The 19,740-nt window shown below is 40.9% G+C and overlaps 1 protein-coding gene and 1 pseudogene across 6 annotated transcripts in view; one reads left to right on the top strand and one right to left on the bottom strand.

The window, feature by feature from the left end:
* The window catches only part of ZNF44 (zinc finger protein 44), a 28,851-nt gene extending 10,049 nt beyond the window's left edge, over positions 1 to 18,802 (top strand). For 2 of the 6 annotated variants that reach the window (XM_017888439.1, XM_017888445.1), the window contains exons 2-4: positions 14,567 to 14,693; positions 15,627 to 15,687; positions 16,553 to 18,802. In XM_017888439.1, coding sequence (XP_017743928.1) covers positions 14,567 to 14,693; positions 15,627 to 15,687; positions 16,553 to 18,209 — 1,845 coding nt within the window. In that variant the 3' untranslated portion in view covers positions 18,210 to 18,802. Of the gene's footprint in view, positions 1 to 7,772; positions 7,816 to 14,566; positions 14,694 to 15,626; positions 15,691 to 16,550 lie in introns of those variants that run through there. The other 4 variants (XM_017888444.1, XM_017888443.1, XM_017888440.1 and 1 more) reach the window with 4 other exon arrangements.
* LOC108539620 (40S ribosomal protein S2 pseudogene) lies at positions 305 to 1,228 on the bottom strand (annotated as a pseudogene).
* Positions 18,803 to 19,740: the final 938 nt, after the last annotated feature.

Below are 19,740 nucleotides of genomic sequence, written 5' to 3' on the forward strand. Positions count from 1 at the left end.
TTTTTTGAGACGGAGTCTCGCTCTGTTGCCTGGGCTGGAGTGCAGTGGCCGGATCTCAGCTCACTGCAAGCTCCGCCTCTCAGGTTTACGCCATTCTCCTGCCTCAGCCTCCCGAGTAGCTGGGACTACAGGCGCCCGCCACCTCGCCCGGCTAGTTTTTTGTATTTTTTAGTAGAGACGGGGTTTCACTGTGTTAGCCAGGATGGTCTCGATCTCCTGACCTCATGATCCGCCCGTCTCGGCCTCCCAAAGTGCTGGGATTACAGGCTTGAGCCACCGGGCCCGGCCCACTTTATTTTTCTTGTATAAAAACCCTATGTTGTAGCCACAGCTGGGTCCTCTGCACAGGGACTCTGGTGTGGGTCTTAATGAAGTGGTCAGTGAATTCCTGATAGGGAGACTTGGCGAATACAGTCTCCTTTCAGAGGTCGGGAGTCAGGTAGCTGTAGGTCTTAGAGATGGCATCAAAGGTGGCCTTGGCAAAGTTGCCCAGGGTGGCAGTGCAGCCCCGGGCTGAGGTGTAGCAGTCACCGATACCAGCCATCATGAGCAGCTTCTTGGGCACAGGCGCCGAGACAAGGCCAGTGCCCCTGGGTGCAGGAATGAGGCTCACCAGCACAGAGCTACAGTGGCCTGTCACCTTGCAAGGGACGGTGTGGGGCTTGCCGATCTTGTTCCCCCAGTAGCCTCTGCGCATGGGGACAATGGAGAGCTTGGCCAGGATGATGGCCCCGCGGATGGCAGTGGCTGCCTCCTTGGAGCACTTAACTCTGAGACCGACATGGCCATTGTAGTCCCCGATGGCAAAAACACCTTGAACCTGGTGCGCTGGCTGGCATGGGTCTGCTTCTGCACTGGTGTAATCAAAACCTCATCCTTGAGAGAGGCCCTCAGGAAAAAGTCAATGATCTCAGATTCCTTGATGGGCCGGGAGAAGAGATACATTTCCTCCAGGGACTAGATCTTCATGTCCTTGACCAGGCGGCCCAGCTTGGTAACGGGCATCCACTCCTTATCCTTGGCCTTGCCTCTGCGAGCTCTGCGGCCCCGGCCCCGGATGCCACTGCCGAAATCTCCGCGGAAGCCACCGCGGTTCCCCATCCCCGGGCCCCTTAGGGCCTCTGGGCCCCCGCGCTGCACCTGCATCATCAGCCATCTGGTTTTTTCTCAGAGTAGAACCTTTTAATATTTATCTTTATGTTATCTGCTTGTGATTATGTATCATCTCCATATGATTATATATTGTATTTTTACTGGATTAGCATTCATGCTTAATGGTGTGGACTTTCATCTGTGAAATAATTCTCAGTCATTTAATTCATTTGCATAGTAAATGCAAATGTTTGTTTCTCTCTTTTTGTTTTGGGCATACTTTATACACAAATCCTTTTTTACATGGAGGGGTTGGTAATATTTCCTTTTAGATGGTGGTTTATTGTTTACATTTATTTTATTTAGATGAATTCTTCCTAAATATTTTATTTTTTTAGATAATGTCCATCTCTGTCACCCAGACTGGATTGCAGTGGCACAATCAGCTCACTGCAGCCTCAAACTCCTGGGCTCCCAAGTAGCTGGGATGATAGGCATGTGCCACCACACTTGGCTAATTTTTTAATTTTGTGTAGAGAGAGGGTCTGCCATGTTGCCTGGCTGGTCTCAAATTCCTGGCCTTGAGATCCTCTTGCCTTGGCCTCCCACAGTACTGGGATTATAGATGTGAGTCACTATGCCTGCCTCTTCTTAATGTAATTAGAGTTCAATTTGCCAGACTTCTCCTTTGGAAGCTACTTTATTTTCTTATATAAGAAGACTCTTATTAAATAAGAAAAACATTTTTCTGGCCAGGCACGGTGGCTCACGGCTGTAATCCCAGCACTTTGGGAGGCCGAGGAGGGTGGATCACGAGGTCAGGAGATTGAGACCATCCTGGCTAACACGGTGAAACCCCGTCTCTACTAAAAAATACAAAAAAATTAGCTGGGCGTGGTGGCGGGTGCCTGTAGTCCCAGCTACTCGGGAGGCTGAGGCAGGAGAATGGCATGAACCTGGGAGCCAGAGCTTGCAGAGAGCCTAGATCACGCCACTGCACTCAAGCCTGGGCGATAGTGTGAGACTCTGTCTCAAAAAAAAGAAAAAGAAAAAAAAAATTTCTGTAATTTCCAAAAGTGTGCTGCTTTTGTCTTTCATAGGTGTTGTATGTTCTTCTAATTTAATCTTTAGGTCTGTCTCTTGAAACTGGCTATAAAGTTTATCTCTGCTCTGATGTACCTCCAGGGATTTGGTTGTGGATAGTTACATTGTGCCTTTCATGGGATACATTTGTTTACCAAAAATAAGGCCATTGATGCAGATATAATTTGATAAAGTTTATTATAAACCAAATTTGAGGATCAACTTGAGAAGACACACCAGCAAATTTGGATGTGTTCCAAAATCGATTACAAGTTGGATGCCTGTATGAGAAAGTTTAGGAGAAGCTGGGGGACTACTCATACCAGAATTGTCCTTTTCCTTGAAGGGTACAATATAGACGTTACGATCATTGCCTATAGATGACAGCTGACAGGCTAAAATGTTCTAAGTGGAAGACAATCAGCAAAACATGATTCAGAAATAAATCAGTGCCTTTTTTGACGTTAATAGATCACATTAATCATATCAACAGTTTGGAGAACTCACAATAAGATTTGAGGGACTCATGATAAGATCCTTTACTCACAGTCAGGATGTAAGCCATTTAATTAGAAGACTTCTCGCCAGGCGCAGTGTCTCATGCCTGTAATCCCAGCACTTTGGGAGGCCGAGGTGGGCGGATCACCTGAGGTCAGAAGTTTGAGACCAGCCTAACCAATATGGTGAAACCCCGTCTCTACTAAAAAATAGAAAAAGTAGCCGGGCATGGTGGCGGATGCCTGTAATCCCAGCTGCTCGGGAGGCTGAGGCAGGAGAATAATTTGAACCTGGGAGGCGGAGGTAGCAGTGAGCTGAGATCATGCTATTGCACTCCAGCCTGGGTGACAGAACAAGACTCCGTCTCAAAAAAAAAAAAAAAGAAGAAGAAGAAGACTTCTCCAAGTGGGTTGATTTGGAAACCTGCCAGATGTGACCTGTAGGTTATCACTTCTTTATCTTAGCAGAGGGCGTAGTGCTTGTATATGAGACCAGTGACCTCATTCCTGTAGACTTCAAAGCCTAATGTGTGGTAGAGAAAGAGTCTACCTCTCTTAGTCACTTAGGACTGCTATACCAGATTGCCATAAACTGCATGCCTTAGACAACAAATATTCATTTCTCAAAGGTGTAGAGGCTGGAAGTCCAATATCAAGCAGATGAGGCCTCTGGAAAGGGCCTGCTACCTGGTTTGAAGATGGCAGTCTAACCCTTATGTCCTCATATGGTGGAGATATGTCTGTAATATCTGTCTAGTTTTGGTATTAGGGCAATGTTGGCCTTATAAAATGGAATAGAAAGTGTTTCCTCTGCTTCTCTTTTCTGGAAGAGATTGTAGAGAATTGGTATCATGTCTTCCATAAATGCTTGCCAGAATTCAGCAGTGAAATCATTCTGACCTGTTTGCTGGTTTTTTTTCTGGGACATTTATTATTTATTAGTATCTTCAATAGATACAGGCCTATTCATATTACTTAGGTCTCTTTTTGTGAGTTTTGGTAGTGTCTTTCAAGGTCCATTCCATGTAATTTTATCAAATCTGTGGGTACTTAGTTGTTCCTAATAGTCCTTTATGTTCCTTTTACTGTCCGTGGGATTAGTAGTGATGGCTCCTTTTTTTTCTGAGTTAACTTGGTTATGGGCTTATGAATTTTAATGATGTTTCCAAAGAACCATCTGTTGGTTTGTTGATGTTTTCTACTGATTTCTTCATGGCTATTTCATTATGTCTCTTCCCATTGTTACTTTCATCTGTTTGATTTACATTCATCTTGTCATTTTTCTCTAGTTTCCTAAAATGGAAGGTTAGGGTGTTGATTTTAAACTGTTACTTTCTAGGAAATGCACTAAATTCTTTAAATTTCCCTCAAAGCACTGCCTTTACTCCATTCCCAAGATTTTGCTAAGATATATTCTTTTTCATCAACATTGCAATATTTACAGTTTGCTTGACAATTCTCTTTGAAGTTTGTGTAGTTGAGAAGTTTGTGGCTTCAATCTCCACTTTGTTGAGGTTTTTCAACTATGCTTCTGTTACTAATTTTTACATTAATTCTAATATGATTTGATCACATACTTTAAAAAAATTTGTTCAAGTGTGTTTTATGGCTAATATTGTTCATCTTGGTGAATATTTCACCAAGGCTTGAGAAGAATATGTATGCTGTTGTTGAATGAGTGATTCTATAAATATGTTTCAATTAAATCCGGTTGATTGATAGTGCTGTTGAGTTCAGCTGTATCATTAGTGATTTTCTGCAGAACTGATCTGTCAATTATTGATAGAGGTGAGTTGTTTTCCCCCAACTATAATCCTAGGTTTGTGTATTTTGCCTTGTGGTTTTATACGTTTTTGCATTATGTATTTTGATGCTCTGTTTTATGGGCATAGATGTTAAGGATTATTATGTCGTATAGGATTGACTTCTTTATCATTATGAAATCTCTCTATCCCATGTAGTTTTTAAAAATCTAAAACCTGATTTGTCTGAATGTAATATAGCTCTTCCAAATTTCTCTTGATCAAGGCTAGAATGGCATGTATTTCTTCATACCTGTATATTTAATGTGTCTGTTTCTTTCTGTTTAAAATGCTTTTTAAAAATACAGTTTTGGGCCTTGTTTTTTATTTCACTCTGCCAGTCTGTCTTTTTTACTGGTGAATATAGATAATACACATTTACGTGGCAGTTGACATAACTGGATTCAGATAAACATATATATTACTGTTTTCTATTTGTTGTTCTCCATTTTTTTTAACTTCTCTTTTTCTACCCTTTTTCCTTTTAGCTGAGCATTCTATGTGATTTCATTTTCTGTATTATTTATCTATATAGTCTACTTTTTCTTAGATTCTATTAGTGAATTCCCCAGAGTTTGTGGGAGTTTTTTTTTTTTTCCCACTGGTTGCTCATATCTGATATTTTCATTTAAGTTGTATCTTGCAGTTGCAGAAATTCTATATGGCTCAATTTTTAATATATTTTGGTATTATTTTATCCCTACATCAATTTTCTGGTTTTCTCTTAGTTCTTTATCATTGTCTTTACCAAGTTGAGTATATTTAAGACAGTTGCTTTACAGTTTTTATTCAATAAATCCAATGTTTGAGGTTTCTCAGAGATGATTTATCTCAAATTATTTCTATTAATAAGCCATATTTTCATGTTTCTCTGTTTTAGTTATTTCTCTCTTTTTTGTGTGTGTGTTGAAAAGGAGACATTTGAATGTTACAATTGGGTAACTCTGGAAATCAGATTTTTTCCCCTTAATTGTTTGGCATTCTTGCTTGAAGGCTGAAATTATTCATTTCTTTTTCTTTTTTAAAATGGAGACAGAGTCTCATTATGTTGCCCAGGCTGGTCTGAAACTCCTGGCCTCAAGTGATCCTCCTGCCTCAGCCTCCCAAAGTTCTGGGATTACAGGCTTGAGCCACTGCACCTGGCCTATTCATTTGTGTAGTAACATTTTCAAATAATGTTTGCACAGAGTGTATTTCCTACTGGGTATAGACACTGAAGTCTCTGTTCTTTTGCTTCTATTCATCCAGTGTTCTGACAGAGATTTCCTGAATGTTAGAAGCTAAAAGTAAAAAAGATGAAACAAATGAAAACCTGACCTCTTCCAGTCTTCATGGATAGCTCTCTGCTGGGGTATTCTTTGAGCACTTAGCCAACGCATTTACTACTTTAGCCTTCTGTTTCTGTTTAACTAAATATGGATGTTAGCCAGAGCTGAAAAAGAAGATCCCCAACCATCTTTTATGAAAATATGTTGTTTCCTGTGCCTGCGTGGGGCTTTCTCCATTACCCAGTATATCTGGATGCTTTTGAATATGTTTATTTGTAAAGAAAAATTATACTCTAGCCTTTTTTCCTAGGACTTAGATGGTCTAATACATGTTTTTTTTTTTTTTTTTCCTTGAGACAGTGTCACTCTTTCACTCAGACTGGAGTACAGTGGCACAATCTTGGCTCACTGCAGCCTCAACCTCCCAAGCTCAAGCAATCCTCCTACTTTAGCCTCCTGAGTAGCTGGGACTACAGGCTTGTGCCACCATACCCACCTAATTTTGTTTATTTTTTGCAGAGATGAGGTCTCCCTGTGTTGCCCAGGCTAGTCTTAAACTCCCTGCATTTAAGCAATCCTACCCCCTTGGTGCTAAGAGCAGCTCGGTCATGGAGACCCTAACCCAGCAGCACTAGAGGAATTAAAGACACACACACACAAATACAGAGTGTGGAGTGGGAAATCAGGGGGCTGACAGCCTTCAGAGCTGAGAGCCACGAATTGAGTTTTTACCCACATATTTATTGACAATAAGCCAGTGATAAGCATTGCTTCTATAGATTATAGATTAACTAAAAGCCTTCCTTACAGGAAACAAAGGGATGGGCTCTGACTAGTTATCTGCAACAGGAACATGTCCTTAAGGCACACATTGCTCATGCTATTGTTTGTGGTTCAGGAATGTCTTAAGCGATTTTTCTGCCCTGGGTGGGCCAGATGTTCCTTGCCCTTATTCCAGTAAACCAACAACCTTCAGTGTTGGCGTCATAGCCATCATGAGCATGTCACAGTGCTGCAGAGACTTGGTTTATGGCCAGTTTTGGGAGCCTGTTTATGGCCGATTTGGGGGCCTGTTCCCAACATTTCCCCTTTTGTTTTGCAAGATGATAAAAGCAAAGGCAGCTTTATCACGGTGAGTTACTTCTTGTAGGAGTCAGGATCTGCATCTGCAAACTATACACAAACAACACAAATTAAAAGCACAATCATCATTGAAATCACAGAGACTCCAAGTGTTTCTATCCATTTTAATGGGTTAATAGCTGCTAATCTGTCTGCAGCTACTTCAAGCACTCCAGTTCCTGGCACTAAGGTCAGGTGTGCCTGGGATGCTTTAAATAGTTGTTTTTAAATTTTGCAATATCCAAAGACAAGTTTGTAAAGTGTCCTTCTAGATGCTTTTTTATTCTTTCCCAAATTTAGGTCTTTTTAAGAGCCATTAATAGTTTCCACAAATCCTTATGTTTAGCTCCTACAGCGGGCCATATTATTTGAGGCTGAGGTGCCACTATACCACCATGTTTCCAGATAATAGGAACTCTTGCCATATTTCTTACCATTTCTACCATCTGACCATTTTGTTCAGACCAGCTGAACATAGTGTGGCTGTGGCATGCAGACTGAGAGGTGCAATTCAAGCTAAACATCCCCTTAGGGGACCAATCAATAATGATTCCATAGGAATTGTTGCACAGCACCTTTGCCTGTTTTGCAATGCAATCTTCCCAAACAAGTATGTTTATTATTTCTGGCCAGGTTCAATTCTGTTTACAAATAGGTTTTTGAGGGTGGTGTGCATCAATTATAGGAGCAGATTTATTATGGTAAATACTGAGACCAGAAAGCATGTGTAACTGTGTCATAGAGTGATTACATCCAGACATTATTGCCATCCAGTATTGATAAATATGCCCAATAAGTATAATTGTTCTGTCAGCCCTTGCTCAAGGAATACTCATGGCACTGGTGATCACTGCTATCATGGCTATCATTAAATTACTCATTGTGACTGGTTGTCCCACTTTTCTCAGGTGTTTTTTGCCATCTGTGGACAGCTTCTTGATCTGTCCCCAGGTAAGTGGCTGTGTTTGATGGGTGTTGCTCGTGACAGTTGGGGTTCTCCTCAGCGTCAATCTTGACATGGCTGCAACTGGGAGGGGGTCCTTGGGTTCTTCCCAGAATCTCTTCTTCAGCATCTGGCTCATGATAAGGTTTCAAGTGTCTTGATGGTATCCAAATCGGCTGTTGATTCGGCCCTGGAGAAACACAAGCATAACCTCTACCTCAAGTTATTATTTTACCTATTTCCCAACTTTTTGTTATCAGATCTCTCCAACAAGCCAGTTGTTCTGCTACTGTCTTTGCAACTGGTTTCTGTAGATGCTGTTCAGCTGCTGATAGCATCTGGCCTCAGGCAGGCTAAAAAAATTTAAAGTCAATAATGCTAGATTCAATTGCATATGAGGTGTCCTGTAGTCCCTGTTTCCCCCTTTTTGCTTTTGCAGCTGCTTCAGGGAGAGATTCATTCTTTCCACTATGGCTTGTCCTTGAGAATTATTTGGGATGCCAGTAATGTGTTTAATATTCCGTATGGAGAAAAATATAGCTACAGCTTGGTTAGCATAGCCTAGGGCATTATCTGTTTTAATAGAAGCTGGAATGCCCGTCACTGAAAAACATGGCAAAAGGTGGCATTTAACACAGGCAGAAGACTTTCCTGATTGGCATGTAGCCCAGACAAAGTGAGAAAAGGTATCTACACATACATGCACATGAGTTAGTCTCCCAAATGAGGGAACATGTGTGACGTCCATTTGCCAAAGAGAATTAGGTTTCAATCCTCAAGGATTAACTCCTCCTGTAAAAGATGAGGAATGTACCACTTGGCAAGCTAGGCATTGCTGGATAACAGCTTTAGCTTCTTTCCAGGTAATGCTGTATCTGTGTTTGAGACCAAAGACATTAACATGGGTTAAATTGTGAAAGTGTCTAGCATTAGATATTACAGTAGCAACTAGGCGATCAGCCATTTGTTTCCCTTCAGTTAAAGGCCCTGGAAGAGGTGTATGAGCCCTAATATGAGTAATGTAAAAAGGGTACATTCTACTCCGAACTGCTGTTTGCAGTTGGCTAAATAAAGTCATCAGCTGTTCATCTGTATAAAATTGTAACTGAGCATTTTCAACTAACTGTATAGAATGAACCACATATGAAAAATCAGAAATCACATTAATAGGCATATTAAAAGCAGTCAATACCTAAATTACAGCTGCAAGCTTGGCTTTTTGAGCTGAAGTATACAGCATTTGAAAACTACCTTTCGAGCCAGAATAAGAAGCTTTACCATCATTAGACCCATCTGTAAAACATTCTCAGCATCGTCAGTTGGTTTAAATTTAGCTATTTTGTGGAGAATTCAATTAGTTAATTTTAAAATGGAAACAGTTTTGTTTTAGGAAAATGATTATTGAGAATACCCACAAAGTCAGCTAAATGGGTTTGCCAAATGAGACTATTTACAAAAGCTTGCTGTATTTGTGCCTTCGTGAGAGGGACAATAATTTTCCAGGATCACATCCACGTAATTTAACAATCTGAGTTCTCCCATTTCCTATCATAGTAGCGATTTGATCCAAATAAGGAGTCAGATTCCATGAATTAGTATGTGGAAGGAAAAGCTACTTTACAAGATCTTGCTCTTGAACAATAACACCAGTAAGTGAATGCTAAATTGAAAACTTAGTAAATCTATAGTCTTCTCTGGATCTATTCTGTTTATTTGTATCTTATGCACTTGCTTCTCAATTAGCTGTAACTCTGCCTCAGCCTCCTTTGTTAATTATCAAGGGCTAGTGAGACTAGGATATCTCCTCTTAGGATAGAAAATAGATTACTCATGGCATAAGTAGGAATGCCTAGAGCAGGTCATGTCTAATTAAGGTCCCCTAGTAATTTTGAAAGTCATTTAATGCTTTCAATTGATCCCTATGTATGGTTACTTTCTGTGGCACTATTGTAGTGTCATTTACTAAGGTCCCCAAGTAGGAGTAAGGAGGAGTAGTATGAATTTGTCAGGAGCTATAATTAAACCAGCATAGAGAAATCGAATTTTGCAAGTGATCATAACATTGGAGTAATATTTCTCAAGTGGGGCAGCAAAAGTATATCATCCATATAATGAATAATGTAACACTGAAATTTTTTTACGAGTAGGTTTAATTGCTCACACTGCATACTTCTGGCAAATTGTTGGACTGTTTAACATGCCTTGTGGCAACACTTTCCAATTAAAATGCTTAGCAGGCTGCAGGTTGTTTACTGCAGGAATTGTAAATGCAAACTGTTCACAGTCTTGCTCAGCTAAGGGGATAGTAAAGAAACAGTCTTTTAAATCTATGACTATTAAAGTCCAATTTTTTGGAATCATAGCAGGAGAAGGCAGTCCTGGCTGCAATGTCCCCATAGGTTGTATAACTGAATTAATGGCTCTTAAGTCAGTTAACATTCTCCATTTACCTGATTTTTTCTTGATTACAAAAACTGGAGAATTCCAAGGGGAAAATGTTGGAGCTATGTGTCCTTTTCTAACTGTTCAGTAACTAGGTCCTCTAAAGCCTCCGGTTTCTCTTTACTTAGCGGCCATTGTTCTTTCCAAATTGGCTTATCTGTTATCCATTTTAAAGGTATAGGTCCTGGAGGCTTAACAATAGCCGCCATCAAAAATGATATCCTAAACCTTGTCGGGAACTTTGTCTTTCCCTTGAAGCAGTTCCTTCAAACCTTGCAAATTTTTTCCTAGTCCCATACCAGGGACATACCCCATTTCATGCATCACATGTTGACTTTGAGGGCTGTATAGTTGCTCTGGAATTAGAACTTGTGCTCCTCCTCATTGTTGTAATAAATCTCTTCCCCATAAATTTATAGGTACAGAAGTTATAATTGGTTGAGTAGTCCCAGGTGGTCCATAGGGCCCTTCACAATGCAAAATATAACTACTTTGATATACTTCAGGGGCTTACCAACTCCAACTATGTTAAATTGAGTGGGTTGAATTGGCTACGTGGACGGCTAGTGGTATAGAGAAATGACTGAGATGTCCACTCCTGTATCTACCAAACCTTTAAATTTCTTTCCCTGAATAGTTGTTTCACAGGTAGGACATTTATCAGTAATTTGATTCACCCAATAAGCTGCTTTGCCTTGTTGATTTGTGCTTCCAAATCCTCCTGTTCATTTAGTTTCACTTTTCCCCATTTCCACATATGGCACAATCAGCAGCTGTGCTATACGCTCTCCTGGCTCTACTTTCCAGGGAATAGAAGTAGATATAACAATTTGAATTTCCGCATTGTAATTTGAATCAATGACTCCTGTATGTATTTTCATTCCTTTTAAATTTAAACTAGACCTACCTAGAAGCAATCCTATCATCCCTGCCGGCAAGGGTCCACAGACCCCTGTTGGAACTTTCTGCCGGAGTTCTCCAGGAAGAAGGCTCACAGCTTTTGTGCAGCAGAAACCTACTGCGGCACTACTGGCTATGGGAGGGGACAGACATTTACAGGGGTGAGGGAATGGCCTGAGCCAGCAATGTCCCAGTTTGGAACAGGGCCCTGGACAGGCCCCTCGTGAAGTTTCCCGAAATCAGGTTCCCATCTTCATCAAAGTTAGAGTGACACTGATTAGCTCAGTGTTTTCCTTTTTTGCATTTTGGACATATTCCAGGCTCAGCAGTTTTCTTTTATCTCTCAACTGGCGGCCTGACTCGCTGATTTTTTTCTACGTTCTTTTTTAGTATGATCATTCTTCCCACAGTTAAAACAAGCTCCAGGAAATGGAGTATTTCCTTTACCCACTTTCGGTCCTTCTGTGGCTTGTGCCAACAAAGTAGCTTTAACAGGGAACTGCCAAGCCTCTAAATCACCCTTTCGTCTGGCTTGCTGAATTCCTGCCTGAATAGAACTGAGACTGGTCACTCAAGGCACTGAATGAACAGTCACTGCGGCAACTACTTTTCACCCAGTGTCCTCAAAAAAAAGAAAGATCTAGAGGGTCAGGCCACTGTTTTTCTTCAAAATAATGAGGGGGTGCAGAAGGGTAGGAATGAACCTCTTCCTCCTATGCCACTTTAGCTTTAGCTGGCAAACAAACTTGCTCTGTCACCTCCTCTGTTACTTCATTATACTCTCATTCCTCCTCATCATCAGTGTGGAAAGGTTCCAAGGTGGAACAAACCAGAGCTCACACTTGTCCCATTGTTACCCTGATGCTTCCGAGCTTCCCTTCTTACTCACCATGGGGATTGCTTAAGAGTACTCGGGTGTCCTCCAGCTTAGTTCCACGGTCTCCAACCGTCGCTTCGGTGACTTTTCGACCTGGGTTCAAGCTCCACGTATGGGCACCACTTGCCGAGACCAGCTTAGTCGTGGAGACCCTAACCCAGCGGCACTAGAGGAATTAAAGACACACACACAGAAATATACAGTGTGGAATGGGATATCGGGGCCTGGCAGCCTTCAGAGCTGAGAGCCACGAACAGAGTTTTACCCACATATTTACTGACAATAAGCCAGTGATAAGCATTGTTTCTATAGATTATAGATTAACTAACAGCCTTCCTTACGGGAAACAAAGGGATGGGCTCTGGCTAGTTATCTGCAGCAGGAACATGTCCTTAAGGCACACATCGCTCATGCTATTGTTTGTGGTTCAGGAACACCTTAAGTGGTTTTCTGCCCTGGGTGGGCCAGGTGTTCCTTGCCCTCATTCTGGTAAACCAACAACCTTCAGCATGGGCATCATAGCCATCATGACTATGTCACAGTACTGCAGAGATTTTGTTTATGGCCAGTTTTGGGGGCCTGTTTATGTCCAGATTTGGGGGCCTGTTCCCAACACTTTGGCCTCCGAAAGTTCTGGGATTACAGGTGAGAGCCTTCACATCTGGCCTTCTAATGTATGTCTTAGTCTGTCCCAGGTGGTTGTACGGTTTTTGTGTATTTTGCAACATTTTAAAGTAGTTCCTGCCCAGTTTGACTCTGATTGGATTCCATTGTAGATGAAATAGAAAAGAGAGTCTTGTTTCAGACCTTTGGATAGTCCCCAGACTGAATCAAAAATACAAAGGCAATAATTTGGAAATAAAATATGATCTGTACTCTCTGTGGTGATTAGAGGTCTACCATGGGAACTCTGACTGCTGTCTTGAAGACTGGCAATGAGGTGGGCAGAGATGGGGCCAAAGAAAAAAAACAATACAAGGCTTTCCTATCATTTTTCACTTTCCTGTTTATATATCTTTTTCTCACTGTCAATAGGATGAGATGTGGAAAATTATAGTTTTAAATCCTCTGTTTTGTTTAGCTGTCTACTTTCTTGATGAGAAGTGTTTTTTTAAAGTATTTTAGACATTTATGACTTCTGTAAAAATGGTTTATGTAATGTTATTATTAAATGTCTGCTGTTGAGATTAATGGAATATAATCGATATTCATGAAAGCTGACACTGAATTCTGTCTAAGAACATTTGCAGCCTGTCCCCTTCTTTTTTTTCTCCTTTGACATTACCCAATAAAAAGTTTAAAATTTTTCTGTTTAGTTGGTAAAATCTCTTTTACTAGTCTTTTGTTATACTTAACTACACTTGATCTACAGGGAACCAGTCACCAGCTTCCAAAATATTCTCTCCATGTAATCACATAGGATAGGCTAAATCCCCCAAGTAAGAAATTGAAAAAAAATGAAACAACAACAACAAAAACCATAGGAAATATCATCTACCAGAGTTGCTCATTAGGGACCCAGTGCCTAGAGTGTTTCTTTGTGTCTGTCTTAGTCTATAATACTGTTTTTTTCATTACTTATAACAGGATACCAGAACTGGGGTAATCTGTAAGAAATGATATTTATGTTTTGCAGTTCTGGAAGCTGGGAAGACCAAGTAAGGTCAAAGTGGGCATCTGATGGGAACCTTCTTGCTGATGGGGACTCTGTAGAGTCCCTGGGTGGCACAGGGCATTACATGATGAGGGAGCTGAGTGTCTAGCTGAAGTATCTTCCTCTTCTCATAAGGACACCAGAACCTCATCTGTGATAACCCATTTATTAATTAAGCCATTCATACGTGAGTGGATTAATCCATCCATGTGTTCCAAACCCTCAAAACCCACTTACCTCTTAAAGCACTACCTTTCAGTACTACCACATTGGAGATTCAGTTTCAGCATGCATTTTGGAGGGGGAAACATTCAAACCTAGCAGTGGCTGATTGGGTATGCTTCCTCTGCTGAGGATGTAATACAATTTCAAACTCTCAGAGGGAAGTTAGGAGTTAAGCAAATACCATAATTTTTACACAAATAGTTTAGCCACACTCCACCCCTGTTGTTAGTTATGCTTATGGGGCCCTCCCCTAAATACATTGTCTAGACCCCATGAAAGGTTCAACATTGTGAACAAGCAGTTATAAGGATATGCAGTCTCAGGACTGCCAATTGTAACTCTCTTTTGCACAGTAGGTCGTAGGACTTTGTCATGACAAGAACTACAGACCCACTGTAGAAACAGACATTAGGAGTAATCCAGGCAATAAGATTCATTTGCATAATTCACCAATAAGAGACATGTTCCTGTTCAACTGTTATTTTAGCAAGCACAATTCCAGCATCAGACAGTGAGTGTAGACACAGAATAAGAGTGGATTTACCATGTCATTGAATAAATGCTTGGAAACCACAGCATCATGGGAAGTTTATGAAGTGAGTATAGGTTCTCAGTACTGTGAGTTTCAACCTTCCTTTTCTGGACATATGGGATGTTTCAGGACTCAGTGGCCTTTGAGGATGTGGCTGTGAACTTCACCCATGAGGAGTGGGCTTTGCTGGGTCCATCACAGAAGAATCTCTACAGAGATGTGATGCGGGAAACCATTAGGAACCTGAACTGTGTAGGTATGGATGACATCATGTCTTCATTTAGTCAATTAGAAACGTTTGTTTTTTATGGTCATCAGTGCTGTTCAGTGATTTGAAATGCGGAAAAGGGATACAGTTCACCCTTGAACAATACAAGGTTAAGAAGTGCCAGGCCCCAACCAATTGTATGTCCTCATATAATCTTTTTTCTGCCACAGCTTAGCCTATTTTGACTGGCAGCCTTATCAGTCATACAAACAAGTGACGAGCACAGAAATGTCATATGTATTGCATACTGTATTCTCAGAATAAAGTAAGTTAGAGAAAGTAAATTTTTTTTTCTTTTTTGTTTTTTGAGATGGAATCTTGCTCTGTCACCCAGACTGGAGTGCAGTGGCACGATCTCGGCTCACTGCAAGCTCCGCCTCCCGGGTTCACGCCATTCTCCTGCCTCAGCCTCCCCAGTAGTTGGGACTACAGGCACCAGTCACCACGCCTGGCTAATTTTTTGTATCTTTAGTAGAGACAGGGTTTCACCATGTTAGCCAGGATGGTCTCGATCTCCTGACCTCGTGATCTGCCCCCCTTGGCCTCCCAAAGTGCTGGGATTACAGGTGTGAGCCACCATTCCTGGCCTAGAGAAAGTAATTGTTAATAAAAAAATCTCAAGGAAGAAGAACTATATTTACTCTGCATTAAGTTGAAGTGGATCCTCATGAAGGTTTTCATCCTCATCTTCACATTGAGTAGGCTAAGTAAGAAAAGGGTTTGGTCTTGCTGTCTCAGCGGTAGCAGAGACTGAAGAACATTCATATATAAATGGACTTGTGCAGTTCAAACCTGTGTTGTTCAGGAGTCAACTATAGTTCAATGAATGAATCATGCATGATTGCAGTGTACATAAAATCTTAACAATTTTTGTGTCATTTTGTAACAATTTATAGTGAATTTTCTGGATCTCTCTTTTAGGAATGAAATGGGAAAACCAGAACATTGATGATCAGTACCAAAATCTCAGGAGAAATCCAAGGTAATTTGTACTTATAAGAGACAGGTGATGTCCCTGTAATGTTTCTGAGAATGACAAGCACTTTTAAAAAGAAGCAAAGATTATGAACAAGCCCAGCTTAAATTTATTTATTCTTAGAAAATTTCTCTATAAAATGTATTATTAAATGTGACATAGCTATTCAGTGTTTGCAAAGTAGTTCCCATGGAAACAATATTAAGATTTCCCGTAAGAAGCTGGGTGTGGTCACTCATGCCCGCAATCCCAGCACTTTGGGAGGCTGAGACAAGAGAATCACTTGAGTTTGGGAGTTGGAGGCTGCAGTGATCTGTGATGGCACTGGTGCACTCTAATGTAAGTGACAGAGCAAGACCCTGTCTTAAAAAAAAAAAAAAAAAAAGGCCGGGCACAGTGGCTTATGCCTGTAATCCCAGCACTTTGGGAGGCCGAGGCGGGTGGATCACAAGGTCAGGAGATCAAGACCAACCTGGCCAACATGGTGAAACCCCGTCTCTACTAAAAATACACAAAAATTAGCTGGGTGTGGTGGCGCACGCCTGTAGTCCCAGCTACTTGGGAGGCTGAGGCAGGAGAATCACTTGAACCCGGGAGGCAGAGGTTGCAGTGAGCCAAGATAGTGCCAACTGCACTCCAGCCTGGTGACAGGGAGACTCCATCTCAAAAAAAAAAGAATCCCCATATGCATATCATCATCTTGAAAATAGCTGGGATTGAGTTCTCTCGCACAACATTCAGTCCATTCACATTCAAGCAGGGCATGAAGCTTATAGCTTGCCTGATAACATTAAAAATGTAAATCTAATACCTGTTGATAAATATAAATTCAATAATAAACCTTTAGTAATGTACTTTTCGTTTTTTACAGGTGTGATGTGGTAGAGAGATTAGGTAAAAGTAAAGATGGTAGTCAGTGTGGAGAAACCTTAAGCCAGATTCGAAATAGTACTGTAAACAAGAACACTACTGCCAGAGTAGATGCATGCGAAAGCAGTGTGAATGGAGAAGTCATAATGGGTCATTCATCCCTGAATTGCTACATCAGAGTTGACACTGGACACAAACACCGTGAGTGTCATGAATATGCAGAGAAGCCATATACACATAAACAGTGTGGGAAAGGCTTAACTTATCGCCACTCCTTTCGAACACGTGAAAGGCCTCACACTGGAAAGAAACCCTATGATTGTAAGGAATGTGGAAAAACCTTCAGTTCTCCTGGAAACCTTCGAAGACATATGGTAGTACAAGGTGGAGATGGGCCTTATAAATGTGAATTGTGTGGGAAAGCCTTTTTTTGGCCCAGTTTATTACGTATGCATGAAAGAACTCACACTGGAGAGAAACCGTATGAATGTAAGCACTGTTCTAAAGCCTTCCCTGTTTACAGTTCCTATCTAAGACATGAAAAAATACACACTGGAGAGAAACCATATGAATGTAAGCAGTGTTCCAAAGCCTTCCCTGATTATAGTTCATATCTGAGACATGAAAGAACTCATACTGGAGAGAAACCTTACAAATGTGAGCAATGTGGGAAAGCCTTCAGCGTTTCTGGTTCCCTTCGAGTACATGAAAGAATTCACACTGGAGAGAAACCCTATACATGTAAACAGTGTGGGAAAGCGTTTTGTCATCTTGGAAGCTTTCAAAGACACATGATAGTGCACAGTGGAGATGGACCTCATAAATGTAAGATATGTGGGAAAGGCTTTGATTTTCCTGGTTCAGCACGAATTCATGAAGGAACTCATACTCTAGAGAAACCCTATGAATGTAAGCAATGTGGGAAATTGTTATCTCATCGCTCGAGCTTTCGAAGACACATGATGGCACACACTGGAGATGGCCCTCATAAATGCATGGTATGTGGGAAAGCCTTTGATTCTCCCAGTGTATTTCAAAGACATGAAAGGACTCACACTGGAGAGAAACCCTATGAATGCAAGCAATGTGGGAAAGCCTTCCGTATTTCCAGTTCCCTTCGAAAACATGAAACTACACACACTGGAGAGCAACCCTATAAATGTAAATGTGGAAAAGCTTTTAGTGATTTTTTTTCCTTTCAAAGTCATGAAACAACACACAGTGAAGGGGAGCCTTACGAATGTAAGGAATGTGGGAAAGCATTTAGTTCTTTTAAATACTTTTGTCGCCATGAAAGGACTCACAGTGAAGAAAAATCTTATGAGTGTCAAACTTGTGGGAAAGCCTTCAGTCGTTTCAGTTACTTAAAAACTCATGAAAGGACTCACACGGCAGAGAAGCCATATGAATGTAAGCAATGCAGGAAAGCATTCTTTTGGCCCTCTTTCCTTCTAAGACATGAAAGGACTCACACTGGAGAAAGACCCTATGAATGTAAACACTGTGGTAAAGCCTTCAGTCGTTCCAGTTTCTGTCGAGAACATGAAAGAACTCACACTGGAGAGAAGCCCTATGAATGTAAGGAATGTGGGAAAGCCTTCAGTTCTCTCAGTTCCTTTAACAGACATAAAAGGACTCACTGGAAGGATATTCTATAAGTGTATGGAATGTGGGAAAGCATTCATTAGCTTTATCACATTTTGATACTTGAAAGAAATAAATCCTATAAATGTAAACATGGTAAAGCCTTAAGAAGTTTCCAGGCTGGGTGCAGTGGCTCATGCCTGTAATCCCAGCACTTTGGGAGGCTGAGGCGGGCAGATCACGAGGCCAGGAGATCAAGACCAGCCTGTCTAACATGGTGAAACCCCATCTCTACTAAAAATACAAAAAGAATTAGCCAGGCATAGTGGCTCGCACCTGTAGTTCCCAGCTACTCAGGAGGCTAAGGCAGGAGAATCCCTTGAACCCAGGAGGTGGAAGTTGCAGTAAGCTGAGATCATGCTACTGCACTCCAGCTTGGGTGACAGATCGAAACTCCATCTCAAAAAAAAAAAAAGTTTCTATTTCTTTGGAATAGAGTTGCTCCCTGATATATGCAAGAAGATTGGTTCCAGTATACCCTGAGTATACCTAAATCCACAGATGCCAGCTCTTTTATAAAATGGAATATTTGCATGTACCTACCCACATTCTCCTGTATACTCTATATCATGTCTAGATTAATTAAAATATCTCATGCATTGTAAAAGCTGTGTACATAGTTGTATTGTTTAGGGAATCATAAGAAAAAAATCTGTATGTATTCACTACAGACTCAACTATTGCAGGCCTATCCACATAGAATATATCACCTATAGTGTTACAATTTCTTGTTTCAATACTCAGATTACTTTTGTTTAATGACCTGAAGGAATGTGTTAACACCAACCACAATTCTGGGTCTTCTCTCTTGATAACCCAAGTATTATGATGGTTATGACAATGATGATTGCTGTATGGTGCCTAATGTGATATGTACAGGTGACTAGATGTGTGGTATCATAGATAAACAGTGAGACTTCAGGCTAACTTGAATCTTGACAGGACATCAAGACCTTCATCTATGTTGGAAGACCCAGGTTCTGATTGAAGATGTTGACTCTTTGCAGGAGGCTAACTAATATTAAGGTTGGGATCTATTCAGCTTGAGGGCTGAAGATCTTTGTGTTGAAGGGTATATCTTCATATTTGCAGATATTTAGTTAGAAACATTGTTTTAGGAAGCTAGGTTTTTTTCTTTGAATCCCTAAAAAAATCCTTACAGTGTTCATTTGCATATTTTCCCTTATATGACACAGAAGCTTTTTTCAGTCAAAGGATTTTAGTTGAAGTTGATAATCTTTAACACTTGCACCTTGGAGAGGCTAGAGATGCCCCAAATCTGCTGCAAAGTTTTTGTGTGTCCAAATCAATGGCACTGCTCCTGTTCTTAATCTTTTGCATCATCATCATCAGCGTCATCATCATCACTTGTAGAGGATTTCAGTAAATCTTCAGTTTCCTTATTAGTAAGGGTTTCTCTGTCTTCTTTTGTGTTCCTCAATGTTGTTTTTATTCCTGTCAGAGATAGCCCTTTCCACTAACTTTCTTTGCAACACTTAAGATATTCCTGACTGCTGTATCAGTCTTGGGGAAACCCCTGAAATC

Source organism: Rhinopithecus bieti, unplaced genomic scaffold (assembly GCF_001698545.2).
Source record: "Rhinopithecus bieti isolate Rb0 unplaced genomic scaffold, ASM169854v2 scaffold_15296, whole genome shotgun sequence".
Lineage (NCBI taxonomy): Eukaryota > Metazoa > Chordata > Mammalia > Primates > Cercopithecidae > Rhinopithecus > Rhinopithecus bieti.